The sequence below is a fragment of the Trachemys scripta genome, chromosome 8 (genome assembly GCF_013100865.1).
Source record: "Trachemys scripta elegans isolate TJP31775 chromosome 8, CAS_Tse_1.0, whole genome shotgun sequence".
Classification (NCBI taxonomy): domain Eukaryota; kingdom Metazoa; phylum Chordata; order Testudines; family Emydidae; genus Trachemys; species Trachemys scripta.
The window spans coordinates 71,029,691-71,056,299 of NC_048305.1; the positions used below are offsets into that span (position 1 = coordinate 71,029,691).

Consider the following 26,609-nt stretch of genomic DNA (forward strand, 5'->3'; position numbering starts at 1 on the left):
TAATCTTCTCTTTCCTAAGCTAAATAGATCGAGCTCCTTGAATCTATCACTGTAAGGCATGTTTTCTAATCCATTAATTATTTTGATGGCTCTTTTCTGAACCCTCTTCAATTTATCAACATCCTTCCTGAATTCTGGGCACCTTAACTGGACACAGTATTCCAGTAGCGGTTGCACCAGTGCCAAATATAGAGGAAAAAAACCCTCTCTATTCCTAATCATGATTGCCCAGTTTATGCATCCCAGGATTGCATTAGTTCTTTTGGCCATAGCATCACAATGGAAGCTCAAGTGAAGCTGGTTATCCACCATCACCCCAAAAGGATATGTAGAGCTGAGTGTCGTTTGCATATTGCTGGCAGTATGTCATCTGACCAGTTCACATGGTGGTTGCATGTAGATATTGGTTACAGCAAAGGAGTTGATCCTTGTGCAGCTTCACAAGTAAGAGAGTGTTTTGTATGTGTCTAGTAATGGAAGTACTGTTTCTGGTCACTACTCATTGGGTGCCTCTTTCCAGGGAGAATTCAAATCATTTGAGCACATTCCCTTAGACTCATGCTACCTCTCTCAGGCGGGACAGCAGTATCACATGGTTGACAGTGCTGAATGTTGCAGAAAGGTCCAGGAACATGATGATGAATGTCTGCTCGCCATCCATTGATAGCAGATCATTCATCAGTGTCACTAAAGAGGTTTAAGACCCATATATTGGCATGAAGCCAGATTGTGCCAGGTCTAGGATATTAGCTTCAGGTAGATACGCTTATAGTAGCCTTTGGCTAGCTTCTCTAAGAGATTGCTTGGGAACAGGTGTTTTGATACTGGGTGGTAGCTGGCTAGAACTTTTGTATCCAGTGTGGGTTTCTCAGTTTGCAAGTACGAACTACTACTACATTTAGGCCCTGATCCAGCAAAGCACTTAAGTATGTCCTTAACTTTAAGAACATGAGTAGTCCTATTGAAGTTAGACTATTGTGTGCTTGATGGAGAAATGAGGCATTGGCTTTCCCAATGAGGCACTGGCTATTTTGGTCATGAGTGGCACTTTTGACTCACTTTCACAGGAAAGTAAAGGTATGGGTCAGATTCACAGGTCACGGCTTTTTGGATATCCTGTACTGGCTGATGAGCAAATGTACTGCACTCCAGAAACTCAGGCATGCTGATTATGCTAGGTATCGCAAACCTGGAAGGTGGTCCCCACAACACTCTGCACCCTTTAAGACATATTACAAAGCAGCTGTGTTGTCTCTACATGCACATGCCTGGGATACCCTCAGCTGTGGAGATACAGCCAGTCTTCATTCCCTTTGTGCCACTGTGGTGAAAAAACGGAATCTCTAGCTATCCCCTTTTCATCTCCATGCTACTCCTGGTAACCCTCAGATGGACCATAGAAAGGGTTTGTGTGGAATTAACACCAGTTTATGATGTTGAATATGGAACTTGCACTTGTTTGTATCAGGTTCCTGCTCCTGGAAACCTCATCATATGCTTTCAGTAGGATTATTCGTAGGAGTAAGGGCTGCAAGGTCAGGATCCGTGTTTGTAACACTAAACTGTTCACAGTGAAGAGTCGTGATAGAGCCAGAGCAGAGGATGTGTAATAGATTTCTGTGTATTCCACAGTCTCATTTTCTTCCCCCCACCAAAATTATATGCATTTGGGGCTTAGCTCCCTAAAATGAAAAGTATTCTTTTGACAAGGCATGATCTATAATAAATGAGGGGAGTTTAATTCAAAGAGCATGTTGCTACTAGAAACCTGCTCTAAAATTATACTTTTTAAAAAATAAATGTTTATAGATGCACAGAAAGCTTCCTAACAATGTGAATCAGAAGAAATCTGTTAAAGTGAATAGTTAGCACGGGAGTTTCTACCCCAGATGGACTGTGTTTCAGAGGCAGGTGAATGAAGTCTATCCAAGTCTGTAAAGCTTATTGAGGATGAAAGGTGCTGTGTAAATATAAGGTGGTATTAGAGCCATGGAGCTGGTGAGGCAGGGAGAAAAATCAGTCGGTGTAACTGCAGTATTTTCAGAGCAAGCTGGGGGTTTTTTCTCCTGCTTTTGCAAGTAGAAAATCTACTGAATAATTCATGAAGAGCGGAAGGGCTGAATTTTCCTGGAGTGATGTACGGTGTACGTACTGTAGTGCAGACAAAAGCTGCAAGGCTTCATAGCAGCTGCTGCTGTTCTTGTTGCTGTTGATTGCAGAGTGCTGCTTCTCTTGGTATTTTCACAGCTGGAGCATCCTTGCTGCTGCCTGCCCTGAACCATCCTTGCTTGATGCATGCTCTAAGCCATCCCTGCTAGCTGCTGCCCTGGACCGGCTCTGGACCACCTATTGTCTGGATGCTGCTAGCTGCCTGCTCTGAACCGTTCTTGCTAGCTGCCTGCTCTGAAACATGCCTCTACCTGCTGTGGATCCTCCTAGCTGAACGCTCTGGCTTCTCTCTGCTGCATGGTCTGTGTCTCTGCTTCACAGCCTCCTGACCAGATAAGGATGGGATTTGCCCAGAGGAGTTGAAGCTGAGCTGCATTCAACAAGATGTCCAACTTTTCTTCCTCTTCTGTTTGGAGTGCGAGCTCCTCTCTGCTGCTGCTGTGTGAAGAATCCGCGGGGACCAGAATCTCCTTGTCTCTCATCTATTCGCTGTTAGCCCTCGTGGGGACCTTATCCAATGTGATGGTCATTTACTTGGTCTTCTCCTTCAGGAAGCTACAGACCACCAGCAATGCCTTCATCGTGAACGGCTGCGTAGCTGACCTGAGTGTCTGTGCCCTCTGGATGCCGCAGGAAGCGGTGCTGGGGCTGTTGCCAGCTAACTCCTCTTCTTCTCATTCAGCAGAATACAGGCTGCTGCGGGGTGGGCTCCTTGGCCTTGGCCTCACTGTCTCCCTGCTCTCCCACCTGCTGGTGGCCCTCAACCGGTATGTGCTGATCACCAAGGCACCCAGCACTTACCAGGCACTCTACCAGCAGAGGCGCACAGGGTGGATGATCGGACTTTCCTGGGGACTTGCACTGGTCTTGGTGCTACTGCTGCCTGGGCTCTGGACACAATGGCTCTCACAGCAGTCATCCCAGCAGGAGATCAGCAGTGCCAGCAGCAGTTCACACTACACTGCCCTGCTGTTAGCGCTGGCCATGCTCAGCCAGACCGTGCTGCTGCTCCATTGTTACCTGGGCATCATGAGACGGGTGCGGGTCAGCGTGAAACGGGTCAGCGTCCTCAACTTCCACCTCCTGCATCAGCTGCCCTTCCCTGCTGCCCCACCGCCTGCCCGCCGGGTTCAGCGGCGCCTCAGCAGCATCTCCGTGCTGCTCCTGTGCTGTGTCTTCCTCCTGGACACCCAGCCCGTGGTCTGGGTGAGCCTGCTGGGCTTCTTCCTGCAGTCCGTGCCCCGGGCACTGCAGGTGACCAGCTGGCTTCTCTTCTGCTCCCTGTCTGCATTCAACCCGTTGCTCTATACCTGGAAGAATGAGGAATTCAGGCGTTCTGTGCGCTCAGTGCTGCCCAGAGGAGAGACCCCAGCTGTAACTGTGGCTGCAGCTGCAGCAGCTGCTGCCCTCCCCACAGTGTCACTGCCTTGCCAGGAGCAGCCGCAGCTGGGTACCAAAGTTGAGAGCCTGGGGAACCTAGTGCTCCAATGATCTGCTTGGGGAATGCATTCACTTCCAGAGGTAGCATCTGACACATTTGGGATGAGTGTGAGCGTAGATGACTCACAGAACTGCACAGCAGAATTCTCCACTCCCTACGGGAAAGACGTTGAACGCTGCCTTACAGACACAGCCAGGTTAAAATGTATATCAAACCAATTTCCTTCCCTATGTAATAGACATCACCAGGGATTTATTTCTCTCAGCTTGGACTATGCCACTTAGACTTGTTTATGGTTGGTTTCACTTCATTCTCTGGGTCTTTTACTTTAGCAGGATGTTGGGGTTGCAAATGCGGCCTTGTAAAAACATTTCCAGGGATACTGTTCTATAGGTCCTGGAGCTGCTCAAACCCCCTCACCAGAGGGTGGTGCTTAAATGCTGGTGCATCATAGGCATATTTAAATGAGGGCCTCAGGGTTCTAGACAGGCACCCAGAAGTTGGGATACTGATGCAAACCTGGGGCAGCCCCCACGACCCTCCATCCCACAAATCCTCAGCACATCCGCTTGGGTGGATGCCCCCTGAAATGTATTTGGAGAAGGGCAGCAGGTTCACTCCTCTGCTTGCATCTTAAGGGGAGGATGTTATGCCCGTTCCTCTCCTCCAGTTTCTCCCTTCACCCTGAAGGTTGGTGGGGCTTCTCCATCTTTCTTTCCCCACCCACCCCTTTGAAGTCCCTCTCTCCCTTGCTATTGAAATCCTATTTCTCTCCTCTTTTTTTTAACCCCCTTTCTTCTGTGAATTAGTTTTTTTTCTCCTTCCCTGCCCCCTCAATTTAGCTCCTTTTTTGTGCCCCCCAATTTGCCCTCTCCCCCCAGTTTTACTCTCTGCCCCCTCTTTTTTACTGCAGCAATGGGGAGGCTGAGAGTCTCTGGTCAGCACAGCTAGGGGACTAGGAGATGGGGAGTTGGTGTTCGTCACACCCACTGTGTAGCCTGGGGTTTCTCACCCCTGCCTCCGCCTCTTCTGCTGGTATCTTTAGTGCACAGAAGCAGACAAGCCCTCAGCCACAGGCTGCAGCCTGCCTTCTCTGCCCAGCATTATCTAATGGCAGGAACGTCGCTCCAATTTTTTTTAATTGCCTGTCTGGTGCAAAAGTTAGAGCCTGCAGGTCTAGGTTTAGAAACAAGGGCAGTCCTGGCCAAATTGGGATAATTGGTAAATATGCTTAGGAATGTAATTCCTTTCTTAAAAAACCCAACCTGTTCCAGTGAAATAAAACACCCATCCAAACACCTCTACCAAACACCTCTACCGAGAATCTGCTTTGCAAAAGCTTGTTTCTTATAAAATATAAAAAAAGAACCCTGACAGTATCTCTTTAAAGTGACCACAATGCTCACTCCACAATGCTCACTCAATCCAAATCCCACCATTCCCAGTGCACTGGAGATGTTATGCAGAAGTTAGTTACAATCTCCCATAATCTAAGGAATCCAGGAACTGCTTCTGCTAGCTCCCATTTCTCTCCTATGCTCTCCAAGCAAAATCCTCCTTGTACTTCCCACTGGAGGTATCAGGGATGAAGAGGAATAAATTACATACTGAAACACTCTTATATTAATGGAGAAAACTCTGTTTTTTAACATAATTTGCTTTGGATTCTTTTGGACAGCTCTTTAAATAAAACAAATTTTGACACCGATCTCTGCCCTGAGAAATTCTCTTTGATCAAAATAACCTACAGGTTCTCTCTCTGTATATAGTATTATAATCTGTCCAACTATTTGTTTTATTATGTTAATAGTTCTGGTGTATAGTTTATGACAGCACAAATAATGAAGTAGACGTTGAGTAAGTGATGTAGACACTCTATCACAGCAGCAGCACCTGGAAATGTTAAGTTCATCTGTCCACCATGAAGACGATAAAGAGGACAGTCCATAAGCAGACGATACGCTGTTTGTTCTGGAGTGCCACGCCCACAGGGGCAGGTCAGGGAGCTCAAGAAGCCCGAACGGTAAACATGTAAGTAAAACCTCCCATGACTACATGTATCCTGTTGTACCAAAGAAGGGTCTTTTGGTTCATATGGTTGTACTGAGACTATGTAAGATTTGATCTGGAGAGACTTAGACAACTCAGATCTGCACCCCTATCTGCCAAGAGATGCGCCTTTGATCCAAAATATAGTCCTGTACCACCTGCTGCTGCTGTTCCTTAGGAAAATCGTGTCTGACCTACTGTCCAAGAGACTCAACTACTTCAGGAAAGGGGCACCTTGACTTTAATTGGCCTCTCTGATGTGGCTTTGAGATGAGATTGTGAAGTAAGCTGACTTGCTAGTTGCCTATGTGCAGTAATGTGTCCAGGGCCCTGCCTTCACACCTAATCACGGGGGAAGCAGTGACAGCCAGGACAGGAAGGCTGGAAACTGGAGTGGTCCAGGTCACACGAGTGATGATACAAAGGGCGGAGTAGATAGCTGAGTCCAGCTTGCCACAGTGATGACTGGAGCCTCATTCTGACACCAGGTGTTTAGCAGGTGTAATAATTAGGGCGTGTTAGTTTCGTCAATTGGATACAAAACCACATTAGTGTTATAAAGGGATTTTACAGCTTGGGCCAAGCTGGAGACCACAGACATAGTGGATGGATTCTCTAGTATTTATGGGGGTCAGAGGAGCAGTAAATCCTCCCACTCAGGATACAGAGTGGCAATGGAGCTTTCCGGTAGCCACTATTGCAGCCTCCGCACTTCTTCTGGGAGTGGACGTAGAATCCTCTCATTTACCTCCTTTAAAAAAAGCAATTAAAAAGCGCCTTCTTCCCAAAAGGACAGTCATTGTAATGCCGTCCTGTGGAGATGGTAGGTTATAATGTGAACGTTATCATCGCATGTGCTGTCTTGCAATGAGAGCTGATGGTAGCTCCTTCCAAAGTCCATCAGTGCTGCTCTTTCAGACCGCCGGAGTTGCTGCAGAGCAATACAATGCACTTCTTCCCACAACCCCACGTACCATTGGGTTTAGCAAGTTGTCTCCATTGATTGCGTAAATCTTGCTAGCTGAGAATACGGGAGGGAGCTTATGTATGTGTGTGTGACCTTAACAAAGGTACAACTACATCGATTTTCATGTGGTGGGGACCAGGAGCGAAAGCTCCCAAGTCGTGCAGCTATGCAAGAGGAACAGCAGCAAGATGGTAAGACCTTGGGGAAGGGATGGTAAGACAGTCTCCTCTTCAGTGGCTGTGGCTACAGCAACCGAAAAATTTACAGTTTACAAAGCTCTGTGCACTTTGCGTCCCTCAGCTCAGATGGTTTGCTTTGCACTGCGCTTGAATGGCCCCTGTGCTACAGCAAGCCCTATGGCATGGGTCCTGTGCTCAGCCAAAAGGCTAAACAGGCATATATGGGGCCTACTGAACGGGGAGGGAGATCCTTGGGTCTGCTCCTGCCACCCAAAATGTGTCACTTGGTTTCTATGAGAAAAGGAAGAGTGAGAACGGTGTGAAATGGGAGCTCAAAGGAGACTTTGTTTTAGCTAACCACAGATCTGTATGAGACTATTAATATTGTTATAGAGGCCAGAGTACTCACCTGACAGACTCAGTGGGAGTAGGAGGACAGCAAGGTAACATGAGTATAGAATGGCTGCGCTTCACCACCATTCCCATCTTTTCAGCACCCTCTCTGAGGGAGCGGGAGATCCACTGTGTCTCTGCTGCACCCTCTCTGCCAAATCTGTCACCATCCTTCTTGCTAGCAAGGGCTAGGAGGAATCTCTCTCCAATTGTCACTCTTGAACACTGCCAAGTACTCTGCCACCCAGGGCTGAGCACTCTGTCTAATCACTGCTAGATTCATTCCCACCACAGTAAAGCAATCCTAGAGCCCAAGAGCCGAGCAGCTTCAATTCCCACTGAGTCCATGGGAGCTGAAGGCACTCGGCACCTTGCAGGACTGGGCCCATAAATAGAAGAGCAAATGTTAAATGAATAAACAAATCAGCCAACCAAATCCAAATACTGTATTCACAAGGGAAGATAGCTGTCTTGTGTTTAAAGCAGCACCATGTTTGGGCTCAAACATCCACCACAAGAAAAATTGGAGGCAGCTGGCTTTAGTCCCTTCTGGAATAATGCTGCTGATTAAATCTAAAATGCTTCTTTATTTTCATAGGGCAATATCTGAAACCCACGCTTATTTAATTTACATTTTAAATGAACATTGTCATGTACAGAACTCCTAAGAACTGCGCTTGGGATTTTTTTTCAGATATATGTGTATGTATTAAATTCCACAGAACAGTTGGAAAGCCTTTGGAAACTTCTGAGGCAATTACATTTGATTGCTAATCTTTGAGGGTGCGTCTTTAGACATTCAGGTGACCAGAAAATAACATTAGATGACAATTTTGTTCTGTACAAAGAAATTACCATAATTTACTGTCTTAATTTCAGATCTCTCTTCCCCTGTGAAATTACTGCTCAGAAAGATCATGTATTCCTTGACCCAGAGCTAAGCGCTTTGTCTTCCTACAGTATAAATAACCCATGGCCAGAGACACTGTGAGCTTCCCAGTGCTGACTTAGTGTGCCGGGCCAGCCTTAGGGGCAAGTGAGCAGGTGGGTTGCATTGGTTGCCAACTTCTGGGGACACCACCTCGCTCTGCTACTCAGCTGGCCATTGAGGAATCCACCCCCTCCCCTAGGGCCCCTTCGCTTTGGAGATGGCTACAATTGTGATGGGAGAGTGTAATGCCAGAGGCTAGAGCCATGGCTGCTCAGTGAATCAGTTTTAAGGGGATGTACATGTGAGTAGCCGTCCCTAACCCCATGGAGACCAAGTGCCACAAATCGACTTTCATAAGAAGCTAGCAAGAGACCCAGTTCACCTCTTGACTCAGGTAGCTGCTAGCACAACGTGATCTTTGCTCCAAAGCTGCCAAACTGATGCTATTTTTAAAACGTTCCCATACAGATTAATTTCAAATGAAGCAGTTCAAGTGCAGCATTTTATTAAGGAAATATTGCAAATAAAAATGACAACATATAATACCACATCCCTTTCATCCTAAAACATGCAAGTAGATTATTGCAGCTTCAGATAGTCAAAAGTCCTCTCTCCAAGTGACAGAAACAAATGGCTTTTCTCTTCACTGTTGCCTAATGTGTAAAAAACTATTCTATTTTTGCTCTTTGACTCCATTCTTTCCCATGCAGTCTGTAAAAAACGGTTCTATTTTTGCTCTTTGACTCCATTCTTTCCCATGCATTCTGGTTATTCTACCACTCTCTCCCACGCCACCTCTTTATTTCTTTTCCAGATCATTAAAATCTTTACTGCAAGTTTCTACTCTTAGAAAAAGCATTTATTATGTATGCTCAGGGGACTTAGATGAGGTTGTTTGTACTGAGTGGCTGGAGGACGACTGACATGCACATGATAAATAAAAAACTAAGGGACAAATCCTTGATCCATGGATGTATAAACAAGGGGTGAGAGAGGTGATTTTACCTCTGTGTGCAGCACTGGTGAGACCAGTACTAGAATACCGCATCCAGTTCTGGGGTCCACATTTTAAAAAGGATGTTGATAAATGGAAAAGGTGCAGAAAAGAGCCACAAAAATTATTCAAGAGCTCAAGAAAATTCCTTACAATGAGAAACTTAAAGAGCACAATCTGTTTAGCTCACCAAAGAGAAAACTGAGAGTTACTTGATTACTGTGTATCAGTGCCTTCACAGGGAGAAAAAAATATAGGGTCTCTTTAAACTAACAGAGGAAGGCATAACAAAAACCAATGGCTGTAAGCTGAAGCCAGACCAATACAAATAAAAAATAATACACAATTTTTTAGCAGAGCAATTAAGCATTGGAACAGACCAACAAGGGAAAGGGGGGATTTGTGATCTTTTGATGTGTTCACATCAGGACAAGAGGCATTTCTGGAAGATATTCTTTAGTTGAACATAAGTCACCAGGCTCAGTACAGGGGACGCTCCATCATGCCCCAGGGGAGGACTCTTATCCAGGCATTCCACTACTGATGGAGATTCCCAGACAGGTGATCAGGCCATGCACTGGCTGAGAAGGTATGGAACTAGAGACTCGATTTTTAATAAAAAATAAAAGGGCCTCAGGGCTCACCCTCTAATGATTTCTGGCTTTGCCCCTTGAGTTTCACAGAATTGCCCCTCCAGAGCAGATAACTGCATATCCCATGCAACACACTATGATTACAGCCTGCAGCTCCATGAAAAAACTGGCAAAAATATGGCAAGTAACCTTGAGAACTGTGTTGCTGAGGGAGAGGAGCCCTGCTGTGAGATGGGGATGATCTGTACCTGGGGAGCTCAGGCAAAGCAAGAGAACCTGATAGAACAAAACTCTCTTCTTGGGCTTATTTTAACTGACTCATGACAGAAACCCCTTGGTTACTCAAGTACAGCTGAAAGAGTGCCAAAAAATAAAACCAGAGCTCCTTGGATTCCTTAAAGCCCTTTGGTTCGGCAGCTTTATGAGCCATTATCGTCAGCCTCGAGGCCTTTCCTGCTCTTATCAAAGGAGAAGCTGAAGAAATCAAGCTTATTTTTCACTACAAAGAAAATTCCATTCTCCTCAGGTGGGATGAGAAATATGCACAGCTCTTACAGCCGAAATACTAGGGGATAAGAACAATGAGTGGTGTTACTGTCAGTGGAAAGGTTTAGACACGAGTTACCAAAACAGGCATGTTAATGGTACCAAGGAGCACCTTCTTATCCCATCTAGATATAGAGGTGGTGGGAGTGGTTCTGTAGGGGAGAGAGAATCTGGTGTGTGGGCTGAGTGGTCCTGAGGGAAGAACACTAAGAGCAGCCGAAGCTGGAAGAAAGGTCTGATCGTTATTATTTTATTGCTATTTTGTCAATGAAGCCAAACCCCAACTCCACGTTTGTGGAGCAGCTTTGGAAAGATATCTGCTCACACATGGCTTCTGAAAAACCTATGGTTCCTACCTGCCATAGGATCCACTCATTAGAGAGCAGGTGTATGGTATTACAGAGGTATAAATACAAATGTGGCTGAGGCAAGAACCATAATCATCTTGATCTTTTCTAATGGTAATTATGAGGTGGAGCCCGAATGCCACTCTTAGAGTGGCAAAATTGTAAATTTAATAATGTATTAATGAGAAATAATGTTGATGAAGGCAGGTGGCAGCCAGAATTCATTAAGCGGCAGGATGACAGTGCACACCATGCTCCTCTTGTGCTCTATCTCAGTCACACAACTAAGTGTCCCATTTGCTTCCTTTGCCCACTCTTGTCTCTGTGCCGATTTCTCTGATGCTCCCTATTACTGGAACTCCCTTCCTCTCCTTGCCCAGCCTGTCTCTACCCTCTCCTTCACATCTTTCCTTAAAACACATCTTCCATGATCCTATAAACCTTACTCTCCATTCAGAGAAGAGTTGACATCACAGTTAACCACTTTGATTTCTGTTGCATCTCAGATCTCTTTATCTGGTCAGATTAGAATTCATTCCATGTAGGTGTCTTGGTTTATGCAAAGTGCCTGCTTCAGTTTTGTGATATAAGAATAATAATACATAACTAGTAAAAGTGTGTAGGAAGGGGAAGGTCTTACGGGAGCTTAAATACTGGTCAGGCCCCACTGGGACTCTCCCAAGTTTTGTATATTTTAATTCTTTAATGGGCATGTTTGAGGTGACTCCACACTTTGAACAAGCTTCTCCCCTTGTACTGTGGGAGGAATTCTCATAATCAACCAGTAGTAGCTGGAGAAAATTATTATACATTGCCATGGCCAGTAAGCAGCTTCTATTTATGACTCTGCTGTGCTGTGTATGATTCCAGGCAGTGCAACGTACATCTGCTAACTCCTCCCATGAGCAAAACAGCCCACTCTTTCCTCAACTCTGACACGTCCCCTAGCTGTAAATTGGTATTTTCCAGTCTATGTTATTGCACTCCCACAGACAGCAGAGATTGGTAAAATCTGACAGGGGGATGCAGTAATACTGACGTGTAATGGTACAGGCTCAGTACTGCTTAATGGGGCATTTCATTGCCTTGACTCTTGCAGAAGACTAAAGGGATGTTGATAGCAATCTGTAGCACCCAGATGTTTTGCACTGATTTTAAGGCCAGGTGGTGTAGTAGTTTCTGCGATACATTGAGGATAACAGAGCTGATATAATAGGAACATGGTCTGAACAGTAAAATAAATACAGTATATGGTGAGGATATGAACGCTTTCTCTGTAGGATTCTGCAGCAGAAAATCTTTTTTTGGCTCTTTGCAGCACGTTACAACTGTCATGTGTTATTAATAGACACAGGAGAGTAACACTAAAACCCGACACTGCAGGATATATGTGAGCTGAGTAGAGAGGCACAAATGATTGTCTTTTGTTTCTTGTGGCATCATATATGCTATTGTACTCTCTAATTTTCTTATGTTATACCTGCTGCCCGGTAGCAACCATCATAGTTACAGTAAAGTAATTGTTGCTATCTACCCAAGCCTCACAAAAGAAGAATAGTTACAGTAATGTCAGAACTTTCATTGTAACCTTCTTTTGTCGTGTGCTCATAACATACGACAAAATGCACAAAACTTTTTATACTTTGTCTCAGCCCAGAGGTGAATACTTTTTGGAAAGTTTGAGGAAAAAATTGTCTCAGCTGTTACTGGAGGTGCAAGGAAAATGAAAAAAATATCAGCCTTTTGAGACTACTTTTCCTCCCTGAACAACTGAAATGAACACAAACTCTCCAGACTGTATATGTGAATAGTCCCTTTTGAGGACTCACAGCCCTTTGCTGGGTTTTGGAATTGAAGAATTTAAAAAAAAAATTGAAAAAATTCACTTCTGAGCATGCTCAACATCATGTGCTCTAGCGCTTGATTAGCTAGATGAAGCCCTTCCCTTTTGTGCACAATTGCCCAGATGTAACAGTAGATATTGAGATTCCTGATGTGGCAGAGGATAGTGGCCTTTGTTCCCGTGATCCAGAGCAGGTGCCAGGTGCCAGGAATTAAGTTCAGACAATACTTCTGTAAATTATGCTTGTATTAAACCCTGGACTCCCGACAGAGCAATTTATAGGAAGGAGATTTGCCACAGCATCTTTCAAAAGATATAAACTCAGGGCACGATCCTATTCCTGTGGAAGGCAATAGCAGAACTCCCATGGACTTCAAGGACAGCAAGATGAAGACATTAAACTGTATCCTTTTTTTTGGTGGTACTGTTGCTATCACCTGTTGCTTTTTTATATATATATTGCAGCCTTATTCGTCCAGCCCTGAAGAACAATCTTTCTCATTGTTTGCTCACAAATAAACCAACCAACCAGCAAACAAAGAAACAAACAACTATAAGAAAATTAAATGCAAAAACTTATGTGAATGCAACATTGAGGGCATATGTTTAAATACAGAAAGGTAGTGAAAGTAAAGTTATGGTTTTCAGAATAACAATTTTCCCACTTAGTGCACATATAATAAATTAGATAATCTGTTAGTGCATATATTCAGCTATTGTATTTAGTAGCCTATGTGCAATGTGAGGAAGTTAATTTTACTATGAGACTTTTAACTTCAACACATTTCAGATTACTACCATAAGATTAGAATAGCACATTCAGATTTTGGTGTCCCAATGTGATAGCAGCCATTCTGGGACATAGTTCTACTCCCTGCTCTTATCACATGTGGAGCACATCACAGATTTGAACATTGCTCTGTATTAATAGATTTTTGCAAACAGCTTCTACCCTGCTTCAAAATGTTGGCTAGTTATCATTCTAATATGGTTGCTGATAATATTTTGACCATCAACAGTTGGTTTCAAATATAAGTGTAGAAAGCAATTTAAGTGCCAATTATTTCCAGTTGTGATCATGGTTTGGTGACATAGACACCTGCTGCAAGGATTGGCACCGATACTTCATTTCACACAGGCCTTAGACGAGCCGTCAGCACATATTTCTATTAAAAATCTTGATTTAATCATAGGACCAGGTGATCCTTAGCAGTAGGACAAATGCATAGCAATGTGGACAATGCAAGCAATTTTCACCGATGTGACCCACACCCTGCATTCCCAGCATAGGGGCAGTTCCCTCTGCAAGCTTCATAGGGACAGGGAGGAGGCTGGCCACAGCCCACCTCTTCGTTCTGGCCTTTTAGCAAGGCGCAGAAATGGAAGCACTCTGAGCCATCCACCTGCAGGCCATGAGCTAGATGCACAAACTTTACTTTAAAATCTGTGCATGTAAGGCAACATTCTGCCATCCTTATTCTCACTGAGTTCTACCTTACTCATAAAGTAGTTCCACTGATTTCAAGTGGATTATGTGAGGAATAAGGTCTTCTCAACATGAGTAAGTGTGGTGAAACTATGAGCCAGATTCCTTAGTTGACCTGGGATTTTAAACACTTCCCCACCCCCACAAAGTTTCGCACTTCTCCTTTAAGACATTAAGTGGCTAGTAGAAATCCAAGGGAAACCTGGAAGTTCCAAATTAAGTCTGTTGGCAGCTGAGTCCTGAAGCCTGGCTTGACAGTAGCGCAGAGAAGTTAATTATAGTCACATGGTGGCAATACTGTGTGGGGAATGGATCCTGTTTTGTGATGAGATACAGCTGGAAATTTCCCTCCATGGCAGAAAGAGCACCCCAAAGAATGAAGCGAGTATGGTCAGGAGGGCAAAATGGATATTGTTTATTCTTGGCCCAAGGGAGCAACTGAGGAGGTAAGGCAGGCCCAGACTTGTGGCGAATTCTATCCACTGTTGCATTATCATGCTTTGAAATGGAGAGCAGGCTTCATCAAAAGGGAGGCAAAGACAGTTTCTCTTCACCATCGGCAGGTTTGAATGTATTGCAGACTCTTGCTGAACATGTAGAAACTCTTTACACAAAAAGGGTTCCCATCTTGGCAGGCTTATTCCAAGGGGATATTGTAGGTTCTCGTGGTGACAGTTGGTTTAGCTTCCATCTTACAGGTATCTGGACTACCAGGGGTAGAGAGAGATCCCACAAAAACCCAGTGGGGCACTCAATGAGAGGTCTTGCCCCTTTAGCTCATGCTGGTCTGCACGCTCTTTCTTGCCTTGTAGGAATATTTGCACAATCTCTTTGGTGAGACCCCTTTGGGACATGGAGCACTTTTTAAAGAGGAGCTTCTGGGGGGGGGGGGGAAATAGCTGTAGTACAGCTCTAGTGTAGCCATGTTGCCGATAAGTGAGGGTTGGGTAATACTGGGGGCCAGCGCTATAGCAAATGCACAGGGTCTCCCTGAGGATGCTCTAGAGCAGGGGTAGGCAACCTATGGCACGTGTGCCAAAGGCGGCACGCAAGCTGATTTTCAGTGGCACTCTTACTGCCCGGGTCCTGGCCACCGGTCCGGGGGCTCTGCATTTTAATTTAATTTTAAATGAAGCTTCTTAAACATTTTAAAAACCTTGTTTACTTTATATACAACAATAGTTTCGTTATATATTATAGACTTATAGAAAGAGACCTTCAAAAAACATTAAAATGCATTACTGGCACGCGAAACCTTAAATTAGAGTGATTAAATGAAGACTCAGCACACCACTTCTGAAAGGTTACCGACCCCTGTTCTAGAGGAGCTGTGTGGATCTCCAGTTCTTCATGTCGTGGGGGATGGCTCCTGTGGCCTGTTCCTCAGAGGAATAAACCTTTGTCTCCATATCTCCACCCTGAATGGAATGACGAAGGAGGAACTCCATGATGGGATCACTGTGGAGTTTCCTTGTCCTTAGGCCCTTTCTATAGTTTATTCATGATGTGAAGAAACCATCTAGCCCTTCATGTGTGGGGAAGTATGTCAGACCTGCTGTGTGACCATAATCCATTTAAGACTGACCACAGGGAAATATTTCTTACGACATGCAACTGTTCAATTTTGCTGAACAGCCATAAAGGGAGAAGCTAGATGGCACTGTGCTACAGGGAGATCACATACTTCAGGGGAGTAAGTCCTAAGCAGTGCTAATGTTCTCTGGACTCAGAAGCCTGTGACCTTTAATAGATTTCAGAAAAAATAGGGACAGAATTATCAAAGGTGAATTGGGAAAGTAGGTGTGCTTAGCTCGACGTTATCTTCTTTTGTTTTAAAAACTGTAAAGTAAAACTAAATTATTCAAGAAACTGGCTAAGAGAGAAATCAAAGAGTAGGAAGAAGTGATCAGTTTTCATCATGGCAAAAAGTTAAGCATCAGGCATTCCAAGGTTGCATTAGAACCAATGCTTAATGTATTTATTCCATTTTTCTTTTCTTTTTTAAAAAACACCTATGTATTTAGGAAGTTTTAACAATTTGAAAATTCTTGCAATGAAAATATCAGAAACAAAATGAAAACAATGAGGAGTCCGGTGGCACCTTAAAGCCTAACAGATTTATTTGGGCATAAGCTTTCGTCGGTAAAAAACCTACTTCTTCAGATGCATGGAGTGAAAATTACAGATACAGGCCTAAATATATATTAGCACATAGAATTATAGAATCATAGAATATCATGGTTGGAAGGGACCTCAGGAGGTCATCTAGTCCAACCCCCTGCTCAAAGCAGGACCAATCTGTTGTATCATTGGGGGCAGCAGTTTTAGGAAGAAATCACTTGAGACACAGAGAGCTGTAAACCTTAAAAGCAGCTATTTATTGCTACGCACTGAACTAACCAAACCAGCCAAAACTGTCTGGGCTATCCCCTAATAATCTAACTCAGTTGCCATAGCAACAACAAGGTTCTATTACCAAATACTCAACATATTCCTTCCCCCTTAATGAGAACATCCCCTAAATAAAATTAACACTAAACTAGAGAAAGAGAGTAGGCTGCCTCCGTTCCCGGGTAAACCCCGGGGATTATTTTGCCCCGTAACCGTGGGTTTGCCCTAACTAAAGATCCAGCCATTGAGAAGCCTTCTGTCTCTAGGTGGATTACAGCGGACTTCTGGTGTTGTTGCGCCCAAAAGTGTCTTGGGCGCAGGCCTGACAATGGGCTCAGGATTCATAGGGAATGGTTGAGGATGTGGTATCAGCTCGTTACGGGCGGTAATGAAGGGGGACAGTCAGGATCAGGTGACTCTAGATTCGGTATCTTGCCAGAAGTGGTGAAGTCAGGGCAACTCAACTGAAGATATGTCCCGAGGACTGGTATGACCTGGCAACAGCTGATCTACATGTCGCCGCCAGGTGAGATCCTCTGCAGTCTGGACTGTGTAGGAAACAGGTCCTGTTTGAGCGATGACAGTGGTAGGGACCCATTTAGCTCCAGAAGTATAATTCTGAGCCAAAACCAACTGTCCCGGGCTAAAGGTTTGGTCTTTTGCTCTGGGTGCACGCCTGATGACTTGATCTTGCTGCTGACGTTGCACAATTTGTCAGGTTTCAGAAGGTTTCAGCAGATCAAAGCAAGTGCACAGCTGTCGTCCCATCATTAGAAAGGCCGGGGATGCCTTGGTCATAGCATGAAGTGTGTTTCTGTAGGATAGCAAGAAGGTGCCAGATGCTTTTGAATGGATAATTGTCCCCTTGCCGATTTCAAAACTTGTTTCATTGTCTGCACAAATCTTTCAGCTAATCCATTGGTGGATGGATGATATGGTGCTGAAGTGATGTGGTGTATCCTATTTGACTTCATAAAATTTTGAAACTCCCCAGAGATGAACTGCGGTCCGTTGTCATTCACAAGTTGTTCTGGCAGACCGAAACGACTAAAGAGTCCCCATAGTTTTTGGATAGTACTCTCTGCAGTAGTGGACTGCATTATAGAGACTTCTGGCCATTTAGAATGGGCAGCTACCAGCCCCAAGACCATGCTTCCTTCAAGGGGGCCAGCGAAGTCAATGTGAATACATTGCCATGGGTTTTCAGGCCAGTCCCATGGGCCTGAAAGGTGCCCACTGGGGTGCATTCCTCACACCCTGACATGACATACAAGCTCTTGCCTTTCCTTCAATAGCACTGTCCAATCCAGGCCACCAAAAAATAGCTTCGTGCAATTTCCTTCATGCGCACTATTCCACAGTGACTGGAATGTAGCTGTTCTAACATCTGTGATCTCAGTGGTGGTGGGATAATGACACGCCTTCCCCACAACAAACAACCAGATTGGATCGATAACTCCGTCCTACTGGATATGTAGGTAACAAGGTCGGGTGAGACCAGAGATGTTCCATGCATCACCAGGTCCATAACTTGGGACAATACTGGGTCAACGCGAGTTGCCTTCTTTACCTCAGTAGCTGTGATGGGTGTATTCTCTACCTGTTCAAAGTAAAAGACTTCCTTCTGGGCACTATCTCGACAGTTGACTGGCAAAGGCAACCTTGAGAGATCATCTGCATTGCCCTGCAGAGTGGATTTCTGATATTTGATTTTATATGTGTGTGCGTGGAAAGCAACAATGCCCAATGTTGCATATGACTAGCAGCTAATGGGGGAATGTCTGTGTGGGGTCCAAACATTTAAGTCAGAGGTTGATGGTCTGTGAGAAGAGTAAACTTCTGTCCAAACAGGTACTGATGAAACTTACGAATTCCGAAAACAATTCCAAATGCCTCACGTTCGATTTGGGCATAGCTAGTTTCTGCTTTGCTTAGAGTGCGTGAAGCAAAAGCAATAGGTTTCTCTTCTCCCGAAGGCATAATGTGTGACGTGACTGCTCCCACTCCATAAGGGGAGGCATCACAGGCCAACTGTAGGGGTAAGGATGGATCAAAGTGCATCAGAACTTCAGAATTTAGCAATGCACCCTTAGCTTTGTTAAATGCAACATCACAGGTTTCAGTCCACTTCCAGGCCTTGTTGTGCCAGTTCAGCTGAATCTTCCTAAGCCAAGACCTACCCATTAAAGCCGGGTAATTACCTCTCACCACAAACAGTGGCAATTTAGGAGCCTGTCCATTGAGCTCCACCTTAACATCAATAGTGCCCAACATGGGCACAGCTTCTCCCATATACGTCTTCAGAACTGTTTTTGTTGCCTTAAGCAGAAGATGCTGTAGCTTTTCTTTATACACAGTCTCTGAGACCAGCGAGATGGCTGCACCGGTGTCCATTTTCATGGGTATAGGTTTGCTGTACAACCACGGGGTTACCCAGCATTCATGTGAGCCCACGGCCAAAGACAAAATGTGCAGTGGCACTTCTTCTTGTGATGAGGTGTCTCCTTTGTCATCCTGGGTCTGCTTTAGGGTATGCAGGTTTCCCTTGTTTGGTTGGCCAGACCACAGGCCTCTTTTTCTTTTGTTTAGAGGCATACTCAATGTGTCCCTTCTTGCCACAATGTTGACACACCAGGTCCTTACACAGCATTCTGATGCATGGTGACCCGGCTTACCACAGCAGTAACATTCGTGACTCTGCACAGTTTCGTGGGTAGGTTCTTGTGACACCATATGCACCCTAGGGGATGCACCGATGTATTGTGCCTCCTTTGTAGCCAGTTCCGTGGAGATCGCAATATCAACAGCCTTCTGTAAGCTAAGCTGAGCCTCTGTCGCTTCCGTATAGCTTCACTGTGCAGGCCACACACTAATCTGTCACGTAGGGTGTCATTTAATATCTCCTTAAATTCACAGTGTTCTACAAGCCTTTTCAAAATTACTACAAATTGTACAACTGTTTCATCTTCATTTCATCTCCTTTGTGGAACCTATGTCTTTCAGCAATTACCAGCGGTTTTGGAGAAAAATGGGACCCCAGGATTTCCACAACGTCACTGTAAAATTTGGTCTCAAGCTTAACAGGGTGTAGTAAACGGCGTAGCAGGAGTAGGTCTTAGCCCCTACAACACTTAAGAATATTGGCACCTTCTTCTCTTCTGTAATGTCATTTGCAATAACAAAAAGCTCAAAACGCTCAGTATATTGGTGCCATTGCACTATAGTCTTCTCAAAAGGTTCCAGCGGCCCCTTAAGTGTAGCCATGGTTTTAGTTTCAGGTTGCACAGTGAGTGTAAACAAGTCAGTTCTCACCCCCTTCCAACAGCAAAAAGGATTTTTTTGTTTTTATTTTTTTTTGTACCTTGACTTCTACTTCCTTCTGTTATTGGGGCAGCAGTTTTAGGAAGAAATCACTTGAGACACAGAGAGCTGTGAACCTTAAAAGCAGCCATTTATTGCCATGCACTGAACTAACCAAACCAGCCAAACCTGGCTGGGCTATTCCCTAATAATCTAACTCAGTTGCCATAGCAACAACAAGGTTCTATTACCATGACAACCAAGTACACAACACTATTCCCAATTAACTCATCCCAGCCAGGGCTTTGTCAACCCTGACCTTAAAAACCTCTAAGGAAGGAGAATCCACCACCTCCCTAGGTAACCTATTCCAGTGCTTCACCACCCCCCTAGTGAAAAATTTCCAACCTAAACCTCCCCCACTGCAACTTGAGACCATTACTCCTTCTTCTGTCATCTGCTACCACTGAGAACAGTCTAGATCTATTCTCTTTGGAACCCCCTTTCAGGTAGTTGAAAGCAGCTATCAAATCTCCCCTCATTCTTCTCTTCTGCAAACTAAACAATCCCAGTTCCCTCAGCCTCTCCTTATAAATCATGTGCTTCAGCCCCCTAATCATTTTTGTTGCGCTCCGCTGGACTTTTTCCAATTTTTCCACATCCTTCTTGTAGTGTGGGGCCCAAAATTGGACACAGTACTCCAGATGAGGCCTCACCAATGCTGAATAGAGGGGAATAATCACGTCCCTTGATCTGCTGGCAATGCTCCTATTTATACAGCCCAAAATGCTGTTAGCCTTCTTGGCAACAAGGGCACACTGTTAACTCATATCCAGCTTCTCGTCCACTGTAACCACTAGGGTCCTTTTCTGCAGAACTGCTGCCTAGCCACTCGGTCCCTGGTCTGTAGCAGTGCATGGGATTCTTCTGTCCTAAGTGCAGGACTCTGCACTTGTCCTTGTTGAATCTCATCAGATTTCTTTTGGCCCGATTCTCTAATTTATCTAAGTCCCTCTGTATCCTATCCTTCCTCCAGCATATCTATCACTCCTACCAGTTTAGTGTCATCTGCAAACTTGCTGAAGGTGCAATCCATGCCATCCTCCAGATCAGTAATGAAGATATTGAACAAAACCAACCCCAGGACCGACCCTTGGGGCACTCCGCTTAATACCAGCTGCCAACTAGACATAGAGCCATTGATCACTACCCATTGAGCCTGATGATCTAGCCAGCTTTCTATCCACCTTATAGTCCATTCATCCAGCTCATACTTCTTTAACTTGCTGGCAAGAATACCGTGGGAGACCATATCAAAAGCTTTGCTAAAGTCAAGGAATAGCATGTCCACTGCTTTCCCCTCATCCACAGAGCCAGTTATCTTATCATAGAAGGCAATTAGGTTAGTCAGGCATGACTTGCCCTTGGCGAATCCATGCTGACCATTCCTGATCACTTTCCTCTCCTCAAAGTCCTTCAAAATTGATTCCTTGAGGACCTGCTCCATGATTTTTCCAGGGACTGAGGTGAGGCTGACTGGCCTGTAGTTCTCTGGATCCTCCTTCTTCCCTTTTTAAAAGATGGGCACTATATTAGTCTTTTTCCAGTCATCCAGGACCTCCCTTGATCTCCATGAGTTTTCAAAGATAATTGCCAATGGCTCTGCAATCACATCCACCAACTCCTTTAGCACCCTCGGATGCAGTGCATCCAGCCCCATGGACTTGCGCTCGTCCAGCTTTTCTAAATAGTCCTGAACCACTTCTTTCTCCACAGAGGGCTGGTTATCTCCTCCCCACACTATGCTGCCCAGTGCAGTAGTCTGGGAGCTGACCTTGTTCGTGAAGACAGAGGCAAAAAAAGCATTGAATACATTAGCTTTTTCCACATCCTCCGTCACTAAGTTGCCTGTTGGAGTATGGCTACTTTTACATCTGTTATAGAATGTCCAGGGAACTGAAGTGTTCTCCCACTGGCTCTTGTATGTTACCATTTCTGATGTCTGATTTGTGTCCATGGATAAATGGATAAGAGCCTAACCATCCATTTATCCATGGACACAAATCAGACATCAGGAATGGCAACATACAAAAGCCAGTAGGAGAACACTTCAATCTCCCTGGACATTCTATAACAGATTTAAAAGTAGCCATTCTTCAACAAAAAAACTTCAAAAACAGACTTCAAAGAGAAACTGCAGAGCTACAATTCATTTGCAAATTTAACACCATCAATTTGGGCTTGAATAGGGACTGGGAGTGACTGGCTCACTACAAAAGCAATTTTCCCTCTGTTGGTATTGACATCTCCTCATCAATTATTGGGAGTGGACCACATCCACCCTGACTGAATTAGCCTTCAACATTGATTCTCCACTTGTAAGATAACTCCCTTCTCTTCATGTGCCAATATATTTTTATGCCTGTACCTGTAATTTTCACTCCATGCATTTGATGAAGTGGGTTTTTTAATCCACAAAAGCTTATGCCCAAATAAATCTGTTAGTCTTTAAGGTGCCACCGGACTCCTCATTGTTTTTGTGGATACAGACTAATACAGCTACCCCTCTGATACTTAGAAACAAAACAATCATTACAACAGTTAGCTTTTTTTTAAAGGGACATTATACAAGAATATAGTCATCAGATCTTTCTATTTAACAGGGAATAACTGTATTACAGATTGAGCATCATTACAACCTCCGTTGTTTCTAGTGACTTTATTAAATTGAGTAAAATCGCTCTATACACATTTAGCAGACCAAGTATGTCTATCAAATTTTAATATTAAAAAAAAATTGGACAGGTATACTGGGTTTTTTCTTTTCTTTTTTTGCAGATAAATGTACTTTGAGTACTGAATAAAAGGTAACCCAATATCTATGTATCTATCTGTCACCTGTCTATTTTGCTGAGTACATAACTGGTATGTTAATTTTTCCATATAAAACCTCTCATATTTTTTAACCATTCCTCGATGGTTAGGCTCTTTTTCTTTTTCCAATGAGAGGCTACCAATAATCAAGCAGCCACTAGCAGATGAGAGATTAATTCCTCCTGCGTGGACAATGTATTGATTAGTGTTCTGGAATGGAGGTGAGCAGTGAGATGGCAATCTTTGCAGGTGATACAAAATTATTGAAGTTAGTCACACCTGGAGAAGAGTGTGAGGAACTTCAGTTGGACCTAACAAAGCTGGGTAAATGGCCAACAGGACTCATCCTTTGTCTTTAGGCTCAGTTAAACTTTGACAGTGCTGCAAATGGAAGAGCTGTGATATTGGAGGCACAGTTATATAACTTCTGCATTTAATACCATCTCAGAGGGATTAAACAGTGCTTAAAGGACATAAATATAAAAACAAAAAGTTTGTTCTGTCATATAAGCACTTTTTCCCTAAAATTTGAGGAAGCCCACATTTTTTTTCTTTCAGACTGGGTAAGCAAGCCATTCTTAAATAGCTTGAATGTTGGCTGAACTTCTTACAGATCTGAGCTATTAATGGCTCAACTGAATGAGAACCAGAACTACTGCTTATGGACACCAGAAGTCTAGGGTCAAGTTGTATATGGATCAAGGTAGATGTATAGCGGCAGGCGACAGTATGGCTTAAACAAACAATGTCTGGTGCCAATTTCTCAATTATTAGGGATGTGAGGGTTTCCTTGTTATATCTGATCTCTGTTTCCTATAATAATAACTGTGTACAGCATGTCCCCTTCACATTTGCCTCAGCTCCTGGTGTCCTTAAAGTACATGGTCTAGAATTTTTTTTAAAATAATGTGTTTTTCTAGGAAGTGCTGATGCCAAGGAAAATACTAATAGTTTGGGTCACAGCAACCCACTCCAAAGTGAGTAACTCAGCAAGAATCCCAGTGTAATATTTTTTGCATTCACTGTTGTAGGTGATTCTAACTGAAGAGAGCAGATGCAGGTAAATTCAGTACACTTTAGATCTGGATGAATTCTGAAAAAACAAACAAACAGAATATTCATTTAAATTTGTTAACAAATTTGCTTACCATGTGTCAGAGGCTGTCTTGTGTTCCCTTTCAATGAATATTCTAGTTTGCAAAATTATCATGAAGACTGTTCACCAACCCAATGAATTTTAAGTGATTCTTGTGTTATACCAATAGAATAAAAACCAGCAGGATCTTATTAAGAGGGATAAGGCAAAGATGCCACATTTATTGTAAATATACTGATAAAGCAAAAGATAAAAGTAAACAACGTTGTTTGACTACTTATTTCTTATACACACACACACACATACATACATATATATAGAGAGAGAGAAAGAGAGAGAGAGAGAGATATTCATTCACACAATCATTCATTCAAGTTCTGTATAGGTGTTATAGTTACCAGCCTAGAAGTTGCTCATGCCAAGTTACTGGCCAGGTATCTTGGTCTTGAGGATGGAGCCGAGTCTGTGTCAGGTGCACCTGATGCTCCTGGAGGCTGGCAGCAGAACCAGAGACCCAAAGTCATCAGTCTTTAGAGTTTATTCCTATAGGAATTAATTCCTATGTTAGTCTATGGGAGCTGTTTCATCCTGCTGTTGCTGACTCAATCAGCAGATGGCACATTCCTGGTGGCTCCACACTGTCCAAAGTTTGTGTTTCTTATCCTTCCAGGTGATGGGGTGGATCCCAGTTTACCCTCAGGGGGTTGTCTGGTGGTTCTACTTGACACATTCTTCGGCCGATGGATACTCCCTTTCTAGGCTAGCACCTCCCTAACCATTTATGTACATCAAGCATTTATCAACATACATTCCATATCTTAACCATATTTTAATTTACTGTCTCCACCACTTTCGGGGTGTGTGCTAATTCATTTGAGACTCCCGGCCCTTTAATCACAGAGGGTGGGGGGTCTGTCCTAGGAGCCGTTGAATGAAGTGAAAGTCACTTAACAGCTTATAGTGTTTGTTTACATTGTATCAATTACTTCAAGAACAAAGTCAATTAACTTGTTTGTAAGTTTTACATAGTAATAAGGTATCTTTCACAGGATAGATATAATCATGGTTTCTACAGACAGTAGCTTACAAGTTTTAACAGAAGACCCAAGAGATTTTTGTACTTGGTGAAACTGTTGGATTTTAAAGTGTGTGGGACAAATTATGAGGGGGGTCACTGTCACTTGGGGGAATCACTGTTAGTACCTTCTTTTATATCCCTACACTTGCAGCATATTTGTTAAATACAACGTCTGAATGGGTAATTATAAATAATGTGTGTTACAGTCTAGGCTCAGGGATTGCTCACAAAGGGTCTGAACAAAGCCTAAAAAAACTCAATGGAAAGACTCGGCAAAGTTGGATCAGACCCAAAGGCCCAAATTCATAAAAGTACTTAAGCACCTAACTCCTGATTGGAATCTACGGGAGCGAGGTGCTTAAGTACCATTGTGAATTTGGGACATAGTGTCCACAAACTAGGGTTACCATATCTAATAAATAAAAAAAGAGGACCCTCCACGGGCCCTGGCCCCCCCCATTTCCCCACCCCCAGCCCCACCCCAACTCTGCCCCTTCCCTGCCCCTTCCCCGCCCCCTCTTCCCTCCCACTCCCAGCCACACGAAAAGGACTGCCCGAGCGCTACCTGCTTCACGGTTTGCCGGGCAGCCCCCAGACCCTGCGCCCCCGGCCGGCGCTTCCCCAGCGCAGCTGGAGCCCGGGAGGGGAAGCGCCCGGGAGGGGAAGCGCCCAGCCGGGGGCGCAGGGTCTGAAGGCTGCCCAGCAAACTGTGAAGCCAGTAGCGCTTGGACTTCGGGCAGTCCCCTTGCCTCCGGACCCTGTGCCCCCAGCCGGGCACTTCCCCTCCCGGGCTCCGGCAGCGCAGGGTCCGGAGGTACGGGGGCTGCCCAAAGCCCATAGCGCTCAGGACTTAAACAGAGCCAAAGAGTCGGGGAGGAGCAGAGCTGCCGCGGCTGGAGGCTCTGCTCCTCCCCTGACTCTTCAGCTCTGTTTAAGAGCCGAGCTGCCCCAGCGCTACCGGCTTCGGGCAGCCCCCATGACTCTGGACCTTGCGCCGCCGGAGCCCAGGAGGGGAAGTGCCCGGCTGGGGGCGCAGGGTGTTGTACTTAAAGTACTGCACAGGATCTTTTTAGGGGGAATAAGACAAAACGCCACATTTATTAGTAATACATGTATTCATTAACACTGTATTATATGCATATAATATATTACACTTACACTCACACACACACACACACAAACCCATTCCGTCTTGTTGTTACCAATTAGTTGCTCCCCTTAACTTCACTGGCCAGGTGAGTTAGATGGGGGAGGGGGTGGAGCCGGGCTTCTGCCGATCCGGATCGATGCTCCCATGTTGACAAGACGAGACCCGGGGTCCTCTGCAAGACACCTCACTTTTATAGCAGCTTTTCTCTTATGCAAATCTAGATCAGATTCAAACTCTGTGTCTGTGTCCATTGGTCCTTTGTGCTGCTTTCTTTTGAGTGTTGTTCCAATGCTGCAAAGAGGGTGTTTCCAAAAGAAGGTGCTTGCTTCTAACCCCCGAGGCCGTCGGTATGTCTGCTTGTCTTTAATGAGCCCACTTGACACGTTTTATTGTTCTTGGGTCTGGCTCCCAGCCCCTCTCCAACAGTTGAGGCTGTCTGGAGGTGCTGCCTTCCATGCCTTCCTCATTCACACCTCATTCATTCAACAGGGCAATTGATTAAGAGTGGGGGGGGGGAGAGAGCTCTTGTTCTACTGCTAGCAAAAAGAAATTTTTCTTCTATCTTATTCTATCCTTAGGGGCTATAATATTATACCAAGGGCAATGCAAAGTTTCTAAATGAGTCTTTGATACAAAGTCCCATGAAAACAGAGGTCACATGTGGGTAGACCCACCACAAGGTTATACGAAGAAGCACAATGTAAAGTTATATGAAAATTATCAGAGATTGATCTACATTGTCCCCCTTTTGACCTCTCAAGAACAATTCTTGAGTGGTCACC

General features: G+C 44.4%; 2 protein-coding genes across 2 annotated transcripts in view; both read left to right on the forward strand.

The window, feature by feature from the left end:
* The window catches only part of CDC14A (cell division cycle 14A), a 137,022-nt gene extending 134,627 nt beyond the window's left edge, over positions 1–2,395 (forward strand). The window contains exon 15 of the mRNA XM_034778450.1: positions 2,248–2,395. Coding sequence (XP_034634341.1) covers positions 2,248–2,380 — 133 coding nt within the window. The 3' untranslated portion in view covers positions 2,381–2,395. The remainder of the gene's footprint in view (positions 1–2,247) is intronic.
* Positions 2,386–5,304, forward strand: GPR88 (G protein-coupled receptor 88). Its single transcript, XM_034778455.1, has one exon. The coding sequence runs from the start codon at positions 2,554–2,556 to the stop codon at positions 3,658–3,660; it is 1,107 nt and encodes a 368-aa protein (XP_034634346.1). The 5' UTR covers positions 2,386–2,553; the 3' UTR covers positions 3,661–5,304.
* Positions 5,305–26,609: the final 21,305 nt, after the last annotated feature.